Here is a 23,048-nt window from a genome sequence, read left to right on the forward strand (position 1 = left end):
GGTCATGATCCCACAGTTCGTGGGTTTGAGCCCCGCGTCGGGCTCTGTGCTGACAGCTAGCTCAGAGCCTAGAGCCTGTCTTCAGATTCTGTGTCTCCCTCTCTCTCTGACCTTCCCCTACTCATGCTATCTCTGTCTCTCTCTCTAAAGTAAATAAATAAATAAATAAATAAAACATTAAAAAATTGGCTTCTGTAAATACAAGATGATCATATAATTCATCCTCCAACCAGGATACTCAATGGTGAAAGGGGGTGCTAGGTTCAGAGTTCTCCTGGGAAAGCAGGTGTGAGCCAGGGCATACAGTCACTCCATTCACACGTGTCCCTTCGCCAAGTCCCCACGGCTCAGTGTACTTTTCCTGCCATGCGGAGCTGGAAGAGCAAAAACCAGTGCAACGCTGGCAGGAAGGGGAGGTGGGGAGGTGGAAGGGTTCAAACAGTGTTTCTTTGTCCTAACACAAAAGCGCAGCGTTTACACTTTTGCAGAACAAACAGAACCATGGCTCTTGTAACAATTTGCATTTGCAGGGCTGGTTTCAGACTCTCCTGCTGCATGTCCTGTGGTGTTTCTACCACGTACATGTACATCTGTTTTCTCTCAGGGATGCTGAGATACTGGCTCAAATCAGTGCACTGGGGAGGGGTGGGGCCCATGATAACCTGGCCTAATCACACAGTGGGGGAAAGGGGAAACATTCCCCCCCACCCCCCCAGCCCTGCCGCCACCCAAAACAATACATATGCAAACAAGCATCTGGTACCCTTGACATTTCTTCCAGGTTCTTTTTGAAGATAAATCACATGCATGGATCACTGTCAAGTTGAAATTGCCAATATTTGACCTCTCTGACCTACTGGGATGATAATCCTATGGTACAACCTAACGTAATCACCAGACATAAACAACTGACTATAAAATATACTCATATAAATTTTATGTTCTGAACTTTCGGAAACATTTCCATGAAAATACAGCATATCTGACCCCATTTCCACGGGTGCGCCCCGCCCCCCGCCCCGCCTGTCGTGCTCTAGGGAGTTAATGCACAAGGCCCAGCTATGTGCAAGAAAGTGCAAGAAAGGAGTGCAGTCACTACTTACTCAAGCAAGACGGGAAATTGTAGTACCCAACCGCACACTCCTCACAGTGCTCTCCGCGGAAATTTGGCTTGCACTTGCAGTGGCCTGAGCCCGGCTCACAGTCATCAGCGTGTTCGGGGTTACAGCTGCAAGCTACGAGAAATGCCAGGTTTCAGAGAGTGGTCCTTCCCTTCCCTGGACTAAATGTGGTAGCTATGTCCCCAGGACTTCTCAGGCGATGTTTAATGCTCTACTATTGGACCACGGTTATTCTTGAAAGGGCACACCCTGTTTTCTACTTCATACCTCAACAATAGTTTGCATTGATCAAACACCAGGGGCCCCCAGAGAGAAGCTTGTCAAAAGCCATCCACACTGAGTTCTCCAGAATACAGTTTATCACACTGAGCACTGCCCAGCTCACTGCAGGAGAGGAAAGGTCTGCACAAACTGCAGTCAGAGGCGGCTGGTGGGTGTCTGCTGTAGCCCCGGTAGGTCTTTTGGACACAGCCCCTCCTGGCCACGAGCCAGCTGTGAATGTTCGTGGTGGTCATCATTGCACAGGTGTGATGCAGTCACACGTGCGGGACGCCTGGACGTTGACATGTCATCTGTGGACAGCACAGCGAGACTGCGCCCATAAGTTGAATAGATTCCAGTGATGAGACTTGCTGAAGGCAGTTTTGCAACCAACACCACTATGAGGTTTGCATTCCAGACAGACACACTTGGGCTACAAGAGGCTTGGCAGCCCCTCACTTAGGAGCTTTCCTTGACCTGGAAAGTCCTGACCTTGAACAGTCATAACCCAGCTAGGCACATGTCCGTGAGAGACTGGAAAAGTAGGGGAGCCACGGGCATTAAGCATCCCCCCAGTCCTGCTTCATCTGGTTTCCTCTGCTTAACTTGCTTAGAATGGATGTGTCCTGTGGATTCTTTACACTAAGCCTGTAATATCTCTGTGAGATTACAAGACCACTTCAATGATGAAGAAAGAGGCTGGAACAGTGATGGAGAGCTGAGATTCCAGAGAAGGTGTCTGCATTTGTAATACCTTTGTCTCCTTTGCTAAAGACTATACTTCATGGGAGCAAGAAAAATGATGGACATACTTCGTGGGATGATGTGGGAGAGGGAGGGAAGACAGGAACACTCTTTTAACAAGGATGAATGCCCAAGGGAGGCAAATCAGAGTCCACACATTCTTTGGGCTTGGATGCCCTCAAATGATAATGGTATGAAGAATGAATCTGGGGGTGTGGTGGGCACAGTGGCCATCTTAGGCCTGGAACTGTTTTCCAACGGCGATAGCCACAGAACATAAAACAGATGACACATGTATGGCAAAGTCCTCAGTCTGGCCCACGTCTGACAGTTCCCCAGGGAAAACCCGGTGCATCTCTCTGTATCATGGATGTAAAATGGCACAGAGAGGAATCAGGCAGATAGGACCTATATCCTGGAGCTAGCTACCAGTTAGCGGTTTTGTCACCTGGGCTCAAATATTTAACTACTCAGAGCCTTTGGTGTCCCCAGATCTAAAAAAGAAAATAATAATACAATGTAAGTTGGTTATATCAGATATTTGTGAAAGTATTTCACAATCCCTTGCATATAGTGAGTGTTCAATAAATCATAGCTATTTTAGATATGATGACTATTACTGGATCCTTGTGAGATCATTACTATATTGTCTTGATGCTAATTCGGACAAAAATCTTAAACTACTGGAGCCTGCAAAAACATGTCACAACAGAAAACGGAGGAACATTTGTGACAGGGCTAGTACGTGACAAGCCCCAATGCTTTGTGTCTTCCTAGGTTTTTCTGATGCACTTCATTCTATCATACGGACTATGCAGGCATACCTTGTTTTACTGTGCTTTTCCTTATTGTGCTTCACAGATATTATGTTTTTTACAAATTGAAGGTTTGTGGCAACCTGCATCGTGAAAGTTGATCAGCAGTCTTTTTTCAATGGCATTTGCTCACTTTGTGTCCCTGTTACATTTTGAGAATTCTTCCAATATTCCAAACTTTTTATTATTATATTTGCTATGGTGATCTGTGATCAGCGATTACAATTTACTAAAAGCTCAGATGATGGTTAGCACTTTTTAGCCACAGAGTATTTTTTCATTAAGCTATGTACTTCTTTTACACATGAAGCTATTGCACACCACATAGGCTTTGGTACAATATACACATAACTTTGATACACACTGTGAAACCAAAACATTCATTCAACCAGCTCTATTGCAATTGTCTCTCAGTGCAATAATCGCTTTCTTGCGGCGGTCTAGAATTGAACCTGCAATATCTCCAAGGTACGTCTGTATTATCATTCCCATTTATATATAAGAAGTCAGAGGCTCAGGGAGATTATGTACCTGACTGAGGTTACACAGCTAGATGGAATAGAATCAACAATATGAATAAAGAGAGAAGGAAGGGAACTAATAGCCCACCAGAGTTTAGCCCGATGACCATGCCAAAGCGGTAAAGTACAGACAGTCTGAGACATACCAAGCTGAAATGAAACTTACGGATGCAGCCATGTGGAGCATTGACTGGAACACCGTAAGGGCGGTAATAACCCTTAGCACAGATTTCACAGTTCACACCGGCTGTGTTATGCTAAAAAGAAACAAAAGAAAATTATAAGGAAGAGAACCAGAAAAGTCCTTAGTTTGTGCTGTTCATCCAGTGAAATCATGGTCACGTACAATTACAATTTCAAAGTAAAAAAAAAAAAAAAATAGCATTCATCTTGACCTTGAATCTCCAAGATCTGCCACAGGGCACTGACTGATAGGTGGCTCTGGAATTTTTTTTCCATTGGCAAAAGAAATAAGGGTAAGTTCCATGAACTAGACAGCCCAGGTTTTCCCCTCTGGCACAGAATTTGCTCAGTGAAACACTTCACATTTCTGTGAGAAAAAACTCAGGAGCACTATTCTTCCTCGCTCAATCAGAAGAACTGAATGGGACTAAAGGGTCACGTGTGTATTTTTATCTTCCCCAATTTCGGAAGAAATGGCACATACAGATCCTCTTCTCTCGCTGTCCCAATTTTATCTGTGCTTTAGTTATGAAATCATGTTCCAAACATTTCTGTTTTGTGAATGGGAAATGTAGGCACAAGTCTCCTACACAGAACTCATTTTAAAGTACAATACTAGGAGGATTTTTATATGTCATGGTTAATCCTTGTAATTGTCACAAATCAAATTGCCCAACATGTATCATCAGTTTCCAAGAGCAACTCAATGCTCTTGCTCTCTAATTAGGAAACAATCAGAAAGACAGTGTTATTTCATTAATGAAAAGAGATGCAGTAGGAAGTTAAAACGACAAAAAAACAATATAACACACTTTGACCCAAAAGAAGTCTGCATAAAATCACAGTGGAGAACAAAGACTCTTCTGAATCCCTGCTCCCATTTCAGATGGTTTTATTAATTACAGATTTTTCTTTACTACCACTCCTTGTCCTGTGGGCTAAAATCTGAATTCACTTTAACACTGAGGTTTAAAACTGCACTGGCCACCTCTCTGACTTAACATTTACATGCATAAACATTCGGGCAAATAAAAAACAGCTGTAATCCACTCCCCTTCAATCAAATGCCAATTAACCTCTCAACTCTGCTGCTTGCCATGGTGACTAATAATAGACAGGATGTGAGGTTAATCTTGGTTCCCCAAATTTTTCCCAATGAAGAAGGAAAACTTCTCTGAAGTGGGCAGCCCTTCTTATACCATAAATTTTGGTTAATAAAGCATCTGCCACAGAGATCTGCACAAAGAACAGCAACAAATGACCAAAAGAGAGACACAAATCCCCCTGAAGATGGAATGATGCCTGTAGTTTACCTCCAAATCTCAGGTGTTCTCTAGAACCCTCAGCTTCCCCTGAGAGCAATGACGTACCAAGAACACTATGGCCATGGTTGGACCAAGGTCAGAGGGAGACCCAAGGACAGTGGTAGTTCTGTATTTTCTATATAGAAGGTGCTGGGGAAGCAGCCTCACTGGGAAAAATGGGTGCCTGAATTTGCATTTGCCGGACACTTAACACAAGATGAGAAAACCTCAAGCTAAAGAGAGGTAAGTGCCAATGGAATCTATGCAGGAGATAAGCCTACCTCTACCCCACTCACCCCTACCTTTGGCTTTCTACAGAACACTCACCTAGAAACTCCCAGGCTCTGATCATTGACCATAACCTAAATCCTCCAAACATACCTCTTCTAAGACACTTTTCAATCTTCAAGTAAACCCCACATCTCCTCTTAATTCCTCACAATTTCTCAACCACATCTACAACACTACTGCTGGCTTCCATTTCCGTGAACCTCAAGCACATAGAGACTGTTAGTCTACTCACTGGCCATGCTCTCCCGGGAAGCCTCTGACCTGATTTTCCTCCTAAAGGCCAACATGATCTGGCCTCTCTGTGACCTCTCTGCTGTCTGTTCCAGCTTGCTCCCTTCCAGCCACATGGGTCCCTTGCTCCCTCTCAGGGCTTCTGCCCTGACACCCCCCCTCTGCCTGGAATGCCCTCCCCCAGACAGATGCCTGATTCATTCTCTGGCTTCTTCCAGGTCTTTACCCCAATGCCACATCCTAGGGAACTGGCCACCCTAATTCAGATGTCCCATACCCCAAACCAATACTTAAAACAGTAAACCTCAGAAGTAAAAATAAAATCAATAACATATGAGAACATGGCCATCTCTGACAAATGCTTGCCCTGCAGGATAATGATCTGGCTATCCTACATGCCAGCTGATTGGCCATCTGAACGTTCCCAGGCCCAGCTCAGAGCTGATGGCAGATAGTTCTCATTCTGCCGTTAACAGAACTACATGGAAAAGGTGGGAGACAGCTAGGTTAGCTAGTGCATGGGCTACATGCTGGTGTCCCCTCCCAAAATGCATATGCTGAAGCCTAATCTCCAATATAATGGTATTTGAAGACGAAGCCTTTGAGAAATAATCAGATCATGAGGGCAGAGTCCTAATGATGGCAGTAGTCCCCTTATAAGAAGAGTGATGTGGGGCACGTGGGTGGCTTAGTCGGTTGGGTGTCCAACTTTGGCTCGGGTCATGATCTCACAGTTCATGGGTTGGAGCCCCACATCTGTGCTGACAGCTTGGAGCCTGGAGCCTGCTTCAGATTCCATGTCTCCCTCTCTCTGCCTTCCCCTGTTTGCTCTCTGTCTCTCAAAAATAAACATTAAAAATTTTTTAAAAAGAAGAAGAAGAGCGATGATCTCTTGCTCCACTGCTTGAGGACTCAATGAGAAGGCAGCCATCTGCAAACCAGACACTGGATCTGCCAGGATCTTGATCTTGGACTTCCCAGTCTCCAGAACTGTGAGAAAGAACTCTTAATTGTTTAACCACCAGTTCTATGGTATATTTATTACAGCAGCCTGAACTAAGCTTGATTTCTCTTTTTTTTTTTATGTTTTATTTATTTCTGGGAGAGAGAGAGAGACAGCATGAGCAGAGGAAGGTCAGAGAGAGAGGGAGATACAGAATCTGAAACAGCCTCCAGGCTCTGAGCTAGCTGTCAGCACAGAGCCCGATGTGGGGCTCAAACCCAAAAACCGTGAGATCATGACCTGAGCCAAAGTCAGACGCTTAACCAACTGAGCCACCCAGGCGCCCCAAGACAGCCTGGTTTCTGACAGGTGCACCTTGCTGTAGGGTATGTGTATTCTACCAGGAAATTCAAACTTCATCTTGCAGCATCACCTTGCAGCTCACCCAGCCAACTGACCCTGCAATGGCAGCAACCGCCCCCCTTCCTCATCAAGACTCTTTATGTCCCTCTGTATGTGACATAGGATAGGTTACATTTTTTCCCCAAAGGAAAAGCCAAATGTCCCAACATTGTTTATGTAACACCCCTCTTTTCCTTCCAGTAGAAATGCCAATATTGCTATAACCCAAATCTAAGCATCTACATGAATGTGTTTGTAGATTCTCTATTAGAGAATGTTTTGCTATCTTGGAAGACAAATTTCCCCCCTAATTATTCATCTTTTCTAAATGATGTGTCTATCCTTCTATAGTCTTTTATTGATAAGAACTTACAATCAGCCTGTCAATCTTCATAAAAAATCTCCTAGGAACTCTTTTTTTTTTTAAGTTTATTATTTTGAGAGACAGACACAGAGAAAGAGACAGGGAGACAGACACAGAGACAGAGAGAATGAGTAGGGTTGATGCACAGAGAGAACCCCAAGCAGGCTCAGTACTGTCAGTGCAGAGCCCGATGTAGGGGTCGAACTCACAAACCATGAGGCTCGAACTCACGAACCATGAGATCATGACCTGAGCAGAAACCAAGAGTCAGACACTTAACTGAATGGGCCACTCAGGCACCCCCCAAAATCTCCTAGCAATTCTGATAGCCATTGAACTGAATTTATAGGCTGGTTTTGAATAAGTGGCATATTTATATATTGAGTCTGGAAACACATTATGCCTTTCCATATAGGTCTTTCTGTATTAACTCCAATAAGGATTTATAGGTTTGGATGTAGCTCCATAGTTACTTCCTCTATCTGCTGCTTCTTGGAGTGCCTCTAATCATTCCATCCATCATGGCTATGTTCTCCTGCATGGATATGTCCACTTTCTATGCTTCTGGAATCTCTTTCTGAAATTTCTGGTATTTATCTTTATTTTTCATGCTATTGTGGATTCCAGAAGGAGAGGATATTTTGCCTGTTTACAATCTTTTCTGTCATATCATGGGGTTTGTTGCAGGAGGAAATGTAGCCATACGTGCTCTACTTCTTGACCCCATCTCTTAGCTTTGTGTGGTGTATGTACGTAGAGGAGACAAGCAGTTTGGAAATAATGCAACCAACCCATCAAGGACAACAGCTAGGGAGCAAGCTCGAGACTCAGATCACAAGTCATGTCTCCACATAGAAGCTAAAGATTCCGATCTAATTAACGGAGATAAAGTATCTTCAAGCATCCTCTCAAACACCATGGGTCATCTTCAATCTTAATAAGAACATCAGTATTTCATCAAAGGAAAGAAATCAAGGAGTCAACCCCCCCAAATGTTGTGTTCCTTGCCTTCTTCTTTCATTGCTCTTTCCCCCTAATGTTTTATTATAAAAATTTCAAAGTTTACAGTGAACATCTACACATGCCTTGTGTACAGTTTATCATTAACATTTTACTCCCTTGTTGTATCACATCATTACCCACATACTCACTTCTCTATTAATCCACCTGATTTTTTATGCATTTCAAAATGAATTGCAGATATCAGTCACTGTACCCTACAACTTTAGCATGCATATAATTAGCTGCTGTTCAATGTTTATTTTCTTTTCATGTAAAATTTATATACATGTGCACAACTCTTAATCATACATTCACTGAATTTGACGAATGAATACATCTGTGAAGCCCTAGTCCCTGTCTAGAGACAGGACACCACCATCACCTCAAAAAGTTCCCCACGCCCTTTCCACCCACTGTCCCATCACCACCTCCCCAGAGTTAACCATGGTTCTGATTTTCCCGCTCCTGATTGGTCTTCCCCGTTCCAGACTTTCACTTAAATGGCCCTGGAACTTTACGCATTCTTTTTTGTAACTCTTCTTTCACTTAGCATGATAGTGTTAAGGTTCTTGCATTTTGTTGCATGAATCAATAGTTTGTTGCTCGCTATGGCTCATTGGTATTCCATTGTGTAAACGTGGCAGTTTGTTCAACCATCCTACTATTAATAGACACCTAGGTTATTTCCAGGGTGAGGCTATTGTGCATAAACCTGCACTATATAAACTTTTTGTAAACATGTTTCCATTTCTCATGGATAAATGCCTAATAGTGGAATTTGTGAGTCATGGTGTAGGTGTGTGTTTACTTTTATTTTTGAAAACTGCCATTTTCCCATAGTGGTGGTACCATATTTTATTCGCATCAACAATGCATGAGACATATGGGTGCTCCACATCCTCGCCAAACTTGACAGTAAGTTATTATCACTTTAATTGGCCTTTCTCGGATGACTAATGATCTTAAGACATTTATTGTATGCATATCGGCCATTCACATGCCTACTTTGGTGAAGTGGCTATCCAAATCCAAAAATATTTTATTCGGTTATTTGTCTTTTTTATTATTGAGCTGTGGGTGTTCTTTATATAACCTGAATACCAACCACTTGTCAGATTTAGGTTTTGTGAATATTCTCCACATCTGTGGCCAGCCTATTTGCTTTCTTAATAGTGTTATGTGAGCAGAAGTTTTAAATTTTGATGGTCTGATTTGTCAATTTCTCATGGTCATTGCTTTCTGTGACCTAAAAAAAACTCTGCTCGTGTTCTGAATCACAAAGATATTCCTCTATATTTTCCTCTAAACCACTGCAGTTTCCACTTTACTTTAGTCAGATCCATATAGATTTAGCTTTTATGTATAATTTAAGGTAGTGATCAAGGTTTATTTTTTTTCCCGTAGAAATATTGTTATTCCAGAATCATTTGTTGAAAGGAACTTCTCCCCCACCCCCATTTCCACACTGGATTGCTTTGGTACTTTTATCAAAAGCCAAATGTCCATATACGTGTGGTTCTGTTTCTATACTCCCTATTCTGTAACACTGATCTATGTATCTACTCTTATGTTGATACCACACTGTTGTGCTTGTTGTAACTTTATCCTTAGTCATTAAGTAAGATAATGCAACTTCTCTAACCTTATTCTCCTTCTTCACAATGGCTTTGTATATTCTAGGTCATTTATGTAACCATATAAACTTTAGAATCTGCTTGTCTGGGGTGCCTGGGTGGCTTAGTCAGTTAAGCATCTGACTCTTGATTTCGGCTCAGGTCATGATCTCATAGTTTGTTTGGGATTTTCTCTCTCTTTCTCTCTCTCTCTCTGCCCCTCCCCTACTCTCTCTTGCTCACTCACGTGCTCTCTCTCTCTCAAAAATAAACAAATAAACATTTAAAGAAAAACTAGAATCTACTTGTCAATTTCTACCAAAAAAATCTGCATTCAACCTTTAGATAAGTTTAGGAAGATAATTATCTTAAAATGGTAGATATTATGTTATATATACCTTACCACAATACAAAATTTAAGTTAATTATGCTAAGTATGTAACTTAAACAAGGCATTTCAAGTTTAAGTTGGAAAAAACTGCAATGAACGTAAACAAATTTCAAGAATTTCATATGCAAAAGAAAAATGCTTTCACAGGACCACTATAAAAAAAAAAGGACCACACTGATGATTTCTAGAACAGCAAAGTATAAAACAGAATATCTCTAAAAGAAGGAAGAAGAAGAACAATGTATTTTAAAGACACGTTGAAGGACACATTTTAAAGATACATTAATCCTTCATCTAGAGAAAGGATTCTACCCACACATCCCAGTGCAATGCTTCTGCAACTTCAATGAGCAAAACAATCACCTGAGGGTCTTAGAGAACATAGTCTTAAAAAGATCCTGGGATGTATGGAGCCTGTGATTTGTAACAAACTTAAGACTTCTACTTCACTTATATTAATTAACTGCAGTAACAAATGGTATAAAATGTGTCGAATGTGGGAAAGATGATGGTGGATCTTATTAAGGATCTGTGGCCTAGTTCCATATAAATGGGCATCTCATGAACAGAGTGCCCCTATAGCACTAACAATAAAACATCACTCTAAAGGCACACAGGACAGAGTGACAATATGGACCAAATTCACGAACATTGTGCCTCCCTCTGCCATACATTCCTCTTGGCTAATTTCTAGTGAACCCAACTGTCCTACAGAAGGGATAAAAAATCAGTGTTTCTTATTAAGGGCCAATGGCAGCCTCCGTTAACTGATCATGAGGTACTTCCTCACGGAGTCTAGATTTAGAGACTGTCTGAAAACGAGATTTGGTATCAGCACAGAAGCTGACGCCTATTCGCCCTCCCTTTCTATCACAAGATGGAGAGCATCTGAGATGACAGCCAGGGATTGTCTGTTCCATTCAGGCAAAGATCTAAATGAAGAACATAATCAATAGAATCTGGGCAAACATGTCTCAGTCCATTTTCCCTACAATCCTTGGATGACAGCCAACTAACAAGGACTTCTGTATACAAAAGTAATGTCTACAGAAAATAGTTTTTTTTAATTTTTTGTTTTATTTTTGAGACAGAGGGAAACAGAGCAGGAGCAGGGGAGGGGCAGAGAGAGAGGGAGACACAGAATCCGAAGCAGACTCCAGCCTCTGAGCTGTCAGCACAGAGCCCGATGCAGGGCTCCAACCCACGAACCATGAGACCGTGACCTGAGCCGAAGTTGGATGCTTAATCGACTGAGCCTCTCAGGCGCCCCTGCAGAAAATACTTTAAATTGCATCACTTATTGACATTTTTCTGGAAGCATGACTTAAAGATGCTCCTTTCCTATGGTGACATATCCCCTTTGACCTAAATAGTGACTCACCTGACAATTAATGCAGACCCCTCCACCTGCATAGACACCTTGGATATTCAAGCTTGCCTGCTGCCTCTCGACATCAGGATCGTAGTAACAGTCGATGGCATGACCGTGGCAGTTGCATGCTGAAAAAGCCACTCTGAGTTAATATTCCATCATTACAATGAGACACTTAAAAAATTCTCCTAGATAGGATTACCACTCATTCAGCCATAAGAAAGTCTATTCTGGAACACCATACTCTCAGGGGAAAGTTTTAGGGATTTTTCACACAAAGACTAACCTGTAACAATATGCAATGAACAGCTTCTTACATTTGATACTGAGTGGGAGAGGTTTCTCTTTTAAAAAAATAAATATAATGTATAATTACAACAAATGGAGATAAACCAAAATGCCAAGTATGCTTCATACACAATGAGAATGTTACTTCTACCACTACTACTACTACCAACAAGAACAAGTGAGCTCTTGGTACACTGTGAAAAGTGTTTTATGTGCAGTATCTCATTTAATGTATGCAATAACTCTCTAAGGTAGGTACTATTATCTCCAGAGCCCAAATGGGGAGGCTGAGGCTTAGAGAGGTTAAAGGGTGTCAGTGGTAAGAGGCAGAATCCTGATCTGTATTTGACTCTAAAAACTACTCCCTCTGTCAACAGTGTCGGTTTGTCATCTCAGAACTATTTATGGTAGCAATAAACTGGAAATAATCTTAATGTCTAACTATAAGGAAATGGTAAGCAAACAACAGCATATTTGCTTGACTGTCAGTTCTATGAAGGCAGAGATACCTCATACTTTGTTTGCAATAGAACATAGTCCCCACCACCACCCCTTCCCCCAGCACATAGTGAATATTCAACAAACACTTGTTGGATGTGCTTAAATCCAAAGAATGACAATATGTGTGCCATCCAAAAGTATGTCAAAGAGTTTTTAATAATATGGGGAAATATCTACAAGCATTGAGTGAAAAAGAACAGGATATAAAATTGTAGAAATACTTGTGTAAATAATCTAATATACATTAAATAATAAGGCTAAAGTCTGTATGAACAAAACACTAAAAGACATAACAAACTATTAAGAGAGGTTCTCTTTGAGGGCATCGGGGTGGCTCAGTCATTTAAGCATCTGACTTCAGCTCAGGTCATGATCTCATAGTTCGTGAGTTTGAACCCCACATTGGGCCATGTGCTGACAGCTCAGAGCCTGGAGCCTGCTTCAGATTCTGTGTCCCCCCTCTCTCTGCCCCTCCTCTGCTTTCTCTCTCTCTCTCAAAAATGAATAAGCATTAAAAAAAAGAGTGGTTCTCTTTGGGCAGAAAAATTATTGGCAATTCTACTTTTTTAAATAATAAAAATTATCTACAAGTAATGTATAACACTTCTAAAACTAGCAAATAGAATTTAAAACCCATTTAGGATTGTCATCATTGCCAAGATGAAAAAGATCTAACATGAGTAAAATTTTTATTCTCTTTTAGAGAGAATATATATTCATTACTTTCCACATAGATCAAATCTTCCAGGTCTTTCTAATAATTTGTATGTTTTAATCAAGTTCCCACGTAAATCTGTTATGGAAGAAGACTGAGTTAGAATTTCAAGTAACCCTGTGTGTAACAGGCTGAGCACCTTCTTATTTTCATTTCTTCAGTGGTGCCATGATTTAAAAAAAAATTCAAGGCATTCATATTTACTACATTAGTTATTTCTCAAGAATTCTGTTCGTTTTGAATTGCACTAATTCAAATGCAATTTAGAAAGCATCTAATGAATGGATCTTAATAGGTCTAATTTCCATATCCTGTTTTTTGTCACTTGTGATCACTCTGACAAGTTTACACAGCTTAAAAACTTATGATGGGAAATTTTTTAATTTTCCTATGTGCTGGAGTTAATAAGCATGTCATGCATTCACTGAAGGATTCCACTAATCTAGAAAACCAACCAAACTGCTAATGTTGGAGTTCATATGATAACACTCATTCAGTCAAAATGTCCTAGACTGGTACTCAAAAGCCCTGGAAGAAACCATTCCTGATCATTACCTTTCCCTCTTTCTGATCCCATTATCCAGGGGTGAGGAACGAGGAAGTCACTGAGAGGGAATCTGTTAGCTGTGAAAATGAGAAGGGCCAACCTGGTAACAATCGTGGACCTAGACAGAGATGCACCTGGGCGTCCAGCTTGGGCAGTATCAACACTTCACAACAACGTTAGAACCTCTCAAAGCACTTTCCGAACTCCTCAATAAAAATCCTTTTTAGTGTTTGCCAGCCAGAGACCATATCAGTCTTAACTCTTAACAGTTACAAAAAACATTTAGCCAAAAAAATAGAAGGTATAGATTCTTTCTTTCCCACCTAGCTCAACAAACCTGGATCTGAATACTTTTTGGTCATTTAAAACAGGCAAACCATCTTCAAATGCTAAAAATATACAGGAAAAAATAGCCCACAGTCTCCAAAGCCAATAAATAAAACTTACAAAAATGTTTTCAGCAACTGACATAAATATGTGCTTTCCTAGATCAGTTTAAGAGAAAATTTTCAGTTGGATGTCTTAGGGCTTGTTAAAAGTTTTCTTACGTTATATTACACACCATGAATAAAAGCAGCCATTTTCATCTTTTTTCCTTCCTTCTCTGGTCCCCTTCACCCTGGACCTGCCTCAATCCTACTGCAGAATCCTCACCGCTCCCTGCGTCCTGCCCTCAGTATAGACACCAATCTCACTACCTTCTCCTAATCTCTGTCTCAAAATAGTTAGGATCCCTATCTAGTACTGCATCCTAAGAAATGGTGAGTGTTTACAATTTAACAGTGGCTACGCTGTATTTTAGACGGCTAAAAAAGGAGAGGCCAGCATTACGTGAATGCTTAATACATATTAGCAATTACTACTGCTGTTATTTTTGCTCTCATGTTCATATCTGAATTTGGAATGGGGCACTTTTGCCTCCAGTCTGTGAGTTTTCCATTACAGACCTGAGTTCCTAAGCCTGACAGGACCCCATCCTCTTCATAAACTCCCGAGTGGGGGGAGGTACTTAGCACCAGTCCTCAGGGAGAAACAGGGCAGAAGTGTGGGCGGGGCCTCGCTTCCTGGTGCCTCTCCCCCAGCGCTCACCTTCACACTCATTGCTCCGCTCCCACGTGGCGGGCCGCCAGCGCCTCTGATTGTATCCGGCACAACAGCGATCACACGTCTTCCCACAGGTGTGGTGCAGGCATTCACACCGAAACCTGGGCATGTGAAGCACATCTCAGTTATTCAAACGTTCTGATTAAGATGAATAGTTCCTGTGTGAACACCTGACCGTCATCAGAGTTACCCAAGGTACCATTCACAGAATACTTAGGAAGCACATTGCATATATCACTTCAAGTCCCCCTCTCATCCTGCCTATCATCTTTATCTTATAGATTGTGACACTATAAGATTTGGAGAAGCCAAAACACTTGCCAGAGGTCAAGTGATGATAAACGGAGAGCCAGACTTCAAACCTAAGTTCGTCTGACTCCAACGTCCCAGCTCTTTCTTCTGTACCACCGTAGGTAACAGGCAGTGAACCCAGGAGCAAGCAAGTGCTGAGTATACTAGAATGTGTTCAGTCACACATCTTCACAAGGATCCTGAGCAGCCCTGTGAGAAAGGTCAGCTCAGGTTCCTTGCTCTCAGCCTGGGGTCATGCACAGAGATCCACCAAATCCAAGAGCCGGTTTCTAACAAGATCTCAGAAAACCCTGCTCCAAGAGGCTGCCCCAGATCCAACAAACAGCTCCTGGCAGGGCCAAGAAACTGAGATTACTCAGCAAGGCAGAGGGGTAACAGTCTAGAAATCTGCATTCAAAGAATTACACATTGGCCTTAAAATGTTTCCAAGTTAAAATAAAAACATTGCCATGGTATTGGAGAACTCCAGGCTCTGTGCTCTCACTCATCTGTGCTTGAAAGAGGATTCAGAACAGCTGCTGCTGTGCCTGTGGGAATTCTCCCAACTCTTCTGAGGGAAAAGGGGGTGGGGGTGGGGGATGGCATATACTCAGTTATACTCCAAAGAGAAGGTATCATCCCTCTCCCAGTGGCTGCCTGTTAAAGTAAATGGACACAGATTTCACTGACCACACTTTCATCGTTGCTAGAATCCACATGGACTTTTATCAGAGAGACAATTGCAGCTCACTGCCAATAACGTATTTGCATAAAGTGAACTGAAAGAATTTAGGGAAGACTGCTTGAAGAACATATATTCCAAATACTCTCATTGACAGATAAAAAGTTTTTTCTACTCTTGCAAAAGGAAAAATAAAGGATGGGTACCAGTTTGAATCATACTGGTACCCACAAAGAATTGCTTAAAGATACAAATCAGATGAACATAAGGGAAGCAAAAATAATATAAGAACAGGGAGGGGGATAAAACAGAAGAGACTCTTAAATATGGAGAACAGACAGGGGGTTGCTGGAGGGGTTGTGGGGAGGGGGGATGGACTAAATGGGTAAGGGGCATTAAGGAATTTACTCCTGAAATCATTGTTGCACTATATGCTAACTAACTTGGATGTAAAGTAAAAAATAAATCATTAATAAAGTGAAAAAAAAGTAAAACGTCTCTGCTAAATGCTGTTCATGGGGAATTATCTATTCTAAACAAAACATCGAAAGAAAACTATTACTATATCTAGCATCCAATCATTTCCAGCCACAAAAGCATCCCTCTTGTATTGATAACACGAGTGTCTACAGTTGCTGAACACTTAATATCCATGCATCTTATTGTATGTAAAAAAGATCTCAATTAAAAACAAAATGGGTGCACCCAAGTTCATGGCAGCGTCCTTCACTATAACCAAAAGGTGGAAGTAACCCAAATATCCATCAACAGATGAATGGACAGGTGAAATATGGTATATACATAATGAAATATTATTCATCCTTTAAAATAAAGGAAATTCTGACACAGATTACAACGCAAATGAACCTTGAGGACATTATATGAAGTGAAAGAAACCAGTTGCAAAAAGACAAATACTGTGTGATTCCACTCATATAAAGTACCTAGAGTCGTCAAATTTGTAAAGACAGAAAAGAATAAAGTGGTTGTCAGGGGCTGGGGAAGAGGAATGGGGAGCTGTTTGTTGTTTAATAGGGATAGTTTCAGTTTTGCAAGATAAATTGAGCTCTGGAGACTGTCTGTACAACTTGACCCTACTGCACTTAAGCCACTACCACGTAAAAATGGTTAAGATAGTAAACACTACATTTTTACCGCAATGTGGTATTTTACCACAATGAAAAGAAGAAAGGATTTGAAAACGTATACTCCCAATCTCATCAGACCAGGGGTGACAAACAGGTTTTATTTCTCTTGCTAACTCTTATCAATTATTCGTGGATGCCTGGGGCACTACCTGGGTATGAGGGCCCACACCCAGATCCCTGTGATTGATTAGCCATATCTGCCACGGGCTGGTTGGGGAACGTGGAAGCAAGTGCAGAGCCAGAGGAGGGGAGAAATACACACACCATTTATTTGTTGACAGTGAAACATTCCTATGGAAGGCAAGAACTTAGAAATATTTAATGACACTCAAACATCTACTGAAACAATGAGACATTCACAGCAAGGCTGAAAAATATGTGTACAATGTACTTACAATTTTTCAGGATTGTTTGCATTGCACTCTTCTGCATGGCCGTTGCAAACACACCGCCCACCAATGCTGATGTCCTTTATGCTGTAATAATACTATATAACAGAAGACAGTAGTCTCCGTTTTACTAAACAGCAACAAATTTCGCTCTACTCATATGTAACTCACACCTGTATCGACCTTCTTCCCTTCCACCCTGTATTCTTGAGCCTACCTTAAATCAAAAGGGAGCAGCATTTGGATGTAACTTCTCTTATAAAATAAAACACTCCTCAATCAAATGTCATAGCATATTGCTGAAATTGTGTATTTTTAAAAGTCCAAGGCTTTAAAAGAATGGAGGGAAATTGCCTTGGAAAATAAGCACACTCTAGTATAGCCTGTTGGAAAAGGATTAAGGGACTCCCAAGTCACTTTTCTATGTCAGTCTGGGTTTCATAAATCCAACACATTTATTTACCAAAAACAACTTTCTAATATCAAAAACGTTGCACCCAGTACGTGCAGGCTCAGGAAAAGGAAAGAATATTTACAGCAATGGAGCAGATACAGTGCCGAGGCTGGCCGGGCCACCAGCAGCTGTCAAAGCCGGGCTAGCTCAGGGTTAATAAGAACGAAGGCAGCGTTCAAGTTCCCAAGGGCCAGATAGAGGAGGCTTCAGACTCTGCTGGGGATCAGCCCCTAGACAGGCCACAGATTTGGGAAGCCATGTCAGCGTCCAGGCACGGCCCCCAGTATGCTGGAGACTTCCCAACTAGCAACGACAGGTGGCACTATCTGCCAGCTCCTTTCCTTCTCAGACTTGGCAGGAGTTGCACATGGCCCAGAGAGGAATCTAGGGGTGTAGAATCTTTCTCATGAGGCCCTGCTGCCAGCGAAAAGAAGTTTTTGAATTCACAAGGACAAGAGTTTTTTGTATCTTTGTGTCGCTGCTGCTGCAATCAGTCACTTCTTAAAGCCCTCTATCCACTCAGTGGAAAGCTTCTGTTCTGATTTCCAACGAACACCTGTTAAAGTGTCTAAGCATCCAGCCAAAGTCTCACTAGGTCTGAAGATATTAACAATGCCTGTTGTTAATATGGATAAATTCAGTATTAAAGGGTTTTCTAGGACAGGTTAACACTAGGAGCTCTCGTGCAGATCGTCACAGAAGTTTCTCTCTACACATGTGTTAAGGGCAGCAAGCAGCAAGGGAGAGAAACACTCAGACTTCACCCCAAGCAGCACATGAGAGTGTGATATTCTGGTATATTCTGTTCCTCCACTTCAAAAGGCAACCTACGTTGGCATGAGGAGCATCCAGATTATATGTGAGATGAGCCTTCACAGAGAAAACTACATTCACCTAAGTAAAAAATATACATACATATGAGTACAAATCTTGCAACCTCAGAAAAGACTATTAAAGGAAAATGATGGTGAGGTACATTTGTGTCGAGGCTCCGCAAAATATCTGGGAACTGGAAAACCTGGTCTGGGTTACAGTCTACCTGAAAGCCCAGCTCTCCCCTGTACATTTCATCCTGGTATCCAATGTAGGCCTCCCTACCGCAGCTCAGAGAGAGCTAAGGGGGCACAAAATGCAGCAGGCAAGCCACCTACACCCAAGATGACTTGCCTTTCTAGAAAACGATCAAAACTGTAACAAAACCTACTTATCTCTCTGCCTTCCTCTTCCAGCTCTCTGATATGGCCCACATGAGAAACCAAACTCTATAAGGTACCCTGTGCGTCTTCATTCACCCTCTAGGTCCACTCTCCAGGACCCCCTTTCTCTTTCTCTTGCTAACTTTTGCTCTAGGGCTGAACCCTATGGGCTACCACGAGGGTCTCTTGCCCACTGGCTTCCTGTTGGGTTTGGCCAATGGGAGACACCAGCAGATCAGAGGGTGAGAGAAGAGTGAGTTTAAGATATTTAGTCTGCTGACCCCCTCTCTGCCCAGGACGCAGGGGTACCATGCAAACACTGAGAGTGAGAGATGTTTACCCAATGCAGTAGGCAGCACTAGTGCTCACAACACCCACGTCCCCTCCACTGTGGCTGGATTACATCACCCGGCCTCCTGCTTATGGGTGGGGCTATGCCGCCAATTCTTGCCAATGGAGGTCACCTGTGCGGTCAGGAGCAGGTGGGTCCTCTCTATGCTCTCGCTCTTTCCTCATCTGCTGACCAGGTATAGAGGATCTAGAGGTGGACTCAAGGTACTACAGGATGCCTGTACCTCTACACAAAAAGAGCCTGGTTCCCTGAATGACTGCATGGAGCCAATTCCACCTGTTGACCCACATTGGACTGTGAGATGAACAAAAAATTAACCTGCATTTTGTTACGCCTCTGAGACTTGGGTATTATTTGTCATAATGGCAGGCTAACACCAGACGGGTGACTTCACCTTCTTTGAATAGAACGATTTTTCTTCAACAACTGAACTTCAATGTTACATCTAGGATTTCATACCAGAACCACTCCTATGCCGACACCATTACTGGCTATTAAGATTACTTGAAAGGCAGTTAATTTGATAAGCAAAAAAAGTAACAAAAACAGCTCAATAGACGCTTAGAAACACTACTCACCCGCCGAGTGACAGTTGGATCTCTCTGTGCTTTGGAAATGAGGTGTCCAAGAAGGGTGTTAGTTCGGAGAAAACACAGGCGGATGTTTGTAGCTTTGGTGAACTCTCTCAGGGTGTGAGAGAAAGTAAAATTTTTTGCACCTGGTCGACCATTTATCAAGGACACCACAATCTAAAGTAATCACACACAGAAGGGGAAAAAGTGCTTTCATGAAAATATAGCCACAAGGAAGTAAAAATAACATGCCCCAAAGCACTTGGTTTCTTTGAGCCGTTAGAGTTTGTAGGTGGTCTTGGATCTTGTTTATGTCTAAAAATATCATTGCTAGTTTTGTCTTCCCTTCCCGTTCCCAGTTTCAAATTCTGACTATCTCTCCTTAAAACCTGGGCTCTCAAAAAATGTTACCATTTCATTTCCAAATCCTTTGTTCTATCAGTGTAGTTATGGGGTTGTAATACTATGAAATGTTGAAAATATAATGTTAAAATCTATAAACAGGAGAAAACAACTTTTGGTTGAATCAAAGAAACAAAGCGAAAGTTACCTAAAAACCTAAATGAAGCTGAAAGACAGGAAGTCTCTAGCTGACTGGAAAAGACAAAAAGGTCTATGTAAAACCGAGGTTTGGTTTTTTGTTGTTTTTTCTTTTTAATTTTTTTTTAATGTTTTTATTTCTAGGAGAGAGAGAGAGAGACAGCGTGAGCCGGGGAGGGTCAGAGAGAGAGGGAGTCACAGACTGAAAGAGGCTCCAGGCTCTGAGCTGGCAGTCAGCACAGAGCCCGATGCGGGGCTCGAACCCACGAACCGCGAGATCATGACCTAAGTGAAAGTCAGACGCTTCACCGACTAAGCCACCCAGGGGCCCCTGAGGTTTGGTTTTAAAGCTTGACGTGATAAAGCCCAAGTGCCAACAATTAGAGACATGAACCACTCACCTATCATTGGAAGATACTGGATAGAGCTGCTAAGAAAGATCGCTCCACCTAAAACAGGTAGCCTGGCATCCTTAAAGAAGCTCATCTGAGGGGCACCTGGGTGTTTCAGTTGGCTAAGCATCCAACTCTTGATTTTGGCTTAGGTCATGATCTCATGTTTTGTGAGATCGAGCCCCACGTCAGGCTGTGCAGAGCCTGCTTGGGATTCTTTCTCCCTTTCTCTCTCTGTCCTTCCCCCTCCCCCCTTTGCAAGCACATGCACTCTCTCTCACTCTCTCTAAAAAATAAACAAACTTTAAAAAAAAAAGTTCATTTGTCATTCCCTTCATGCTCATGATGGCCTCACTTTCCATGGAATTCTTCTCCAATTTTCCCCATTCTGTCTTCCCATCTCCCATAACAATGGCTTAGCTGACTTCACTAGGACCAAATGCAACTTCAAAGGGACAGCAATTCTTTCCTCCCTTACAGATGATTCCCACCCTGCCCAGAAGGACCAGAGATTCCTCCCATCACCTACCCCTCATCTCCTCACTCTGAAGGGGGATATTTGTTTGTGAGGCAGTAGGAGGGGTCTTCACCTCAGTCACCAGCAACCCACTTTCTAAACACTCTACCAGAAAAGACAGTTTAAGACCTGTGCGCCTTGATTCCAGAATCCTGACTTCCAGAGAATTTGAGACCTCAAATAGAACCTCCAATGTCAATTATACCTCAATTTAAAAAAAAAAAAAAAAAAGGAATTTCCAACCCAACTCATTCTGGGAGTCTTTGATGTGATTCCTTTACTAGTTAATTCCAAGTTCTGGTTTCCATCGTGATCTATGTTAGATGTTGAAAGTGCAAGTTTCACAGTTACGAAAATGTTTATATCCTCATGTTCCTTTCTGAGTCCTATCTGTCCCATCCTCCCATATCAACTTACCTCACCATTTTCCAAAGGTACAATCCGGGAATATTCAGTAGTACAAAGTACATCGTCATCTTGGCTGATAGCCATATTTGCCTTCTGCCCAAATTGTTCCAAACAATCTACTTTAGAGTCTAGGAACAAAACATTTTAATACTATAAAATATTATCATCTTTTTGTAAATCTATTGAGAAATCTTATTTTTCCAGGGCGCCTGGGTGGATGGGTTGGTTGAGCCTCTGACTCTTGGTTTTGGCCCAGGTCATGATCTCAATGCTTCATGGGATCAAGCCCCACGTTGGGCTCCGCACTGACAGCATGTAGCCTGCTTGGGATTCTCTCTCTCTTTCTCTCTCTCAAAATAAATAACCATTTTTAAAACTAATAAAAAATAAAGAAATCTTATGTTTTCTTAACAAAATACATCAGAAGGAAAGAACAGAGAAGCATTTAAGATTTTTAGAAAAAAGCTTAGAATAAAGTTTTTAATTCATGAAAGAAAATACCATGTCAGGCCACTTACTTTCAACAAAAATGTCTGGAGATGTGGTTCTAACTCCTCCCTCCGCATTAGGCAAGTCTGCCCTCTAAGGAGCATTCATGGAAAGCCCAGTGCCTCAGTAAGCAAAATGCCTACCCATCTCACTGCATCATAGGCTTCAGAGACACTGACATCCTTTGTTAGTTGAAGATAACAGGGTCAAGGTAAACAATGTGAGATGCAGAATCCATGAAGAAGGAACTTAGTCCCTGAATCTACATAAAAGGGAACGGACTGGGGCTATGGCCCAGTTACAGGTACACTACTCCTTCCTAAACAGTGGTAAAAGCTTTATCGTAAAAGGCATTTCAACCTCAGTTCTGCATGTGTAGCCCTGGAATTAATGCACACATGCTTGAGTAATAAGAATGTTCTGAGAGTAAACCAGAAAGTTAACACTGACCTGGAAAGTTAAAAATGAGCCAAACCAAGAGACTAATTTTCTAGTTAAATCCAGTGTGATCTGTTGCAAACAATTAAAGACCCTCATAACACAGTAATAAGCAAGATTACTTACGGGCAAAGTATTGCCAAGGTGAGTAGGTGCTGCCAAAGTCTACTGATCTTTCCAGGACCCAAAGATCAGGGCGAGGAGAATTTGCGAATTTAATTATAATATAGGCCACATGGAAAAGCTGATAAAACAAAGGAGATGCAGTTATTATACAACCATCCACCTTTATGTGATGCTGATTCAAGGCAACACATCTAACCACCCCTCTCCCAAGATCCAGATCCTATTTCTAACTCCCCGTTGGGCAACTCTGTCTCGGTGCAGACTTCAAGCTTTTCATGTTCAAAACTAAATCGTCATTTTTCTTTCTCCACCCAGATGTATACATCAATCTTTGTCACACC

General features: G+C 41.9%; 1 protein-coding gene across 1 annotated transcript in view; it reads right to left on the minus strand.

Moving 5' to 3' along the window:
* LAMA3 (laminin subunit alpha 3) overlaps nt 1-23,048 on the minus strand; it is a 276,412-nt gene that overhangs the window by 182,510 nt on the left and 70,854 nt on the right. The window contains exons 3-10 of the mRNA XM_039217713.1: nt 22,708-22,825; nt 21,664-21,782; nt 19,804-19,974; nt 17,230-17,321; nt 14,699-14,814; nt 11,568-11,686; nt 3,629-3,719; nt 1,104-1,235 (exon numbers count right to left, since the gene is read on the minus strand). Coding sequence (XP_039073644.1) covers nt 1,104-1,235; nt 3,629-3,719; nt 11,568-11,686; nt 14,699-14,814; nt 17,230-17,321; nt 19,804-19,974; nt 21,664-21,782; nt 22,708-22,825 — 958 coding nt within the window. The remainder of the gene's footprint in view (nt 1-1,103; nt 1,236-3,628; nt 3,720-11,567; nt 11,687-14,698; nt 14,815-17,229; nt 17,322-19,803; nt 19,975-21,663; nt 21,783-22,707; nt 22,826-23,048) is intronic.

The sequence above is a fragment of the Hyaena hyaena genome, unplaced genomic scaffold (genome assembly GCF_003009895.1).
Source record: "Hyaena hyaena isolate Hyena2069 unplaced genomic scaffold, ASM300989v1 scaffold_14, whole genome shotgun sequence".
Taxonomy (NCBI): Eukaryota; Metazoa; Chordata; class Mammalia; order Carnivora; family Hyaenidae; genus Hyaena; species Hyaena hyaena.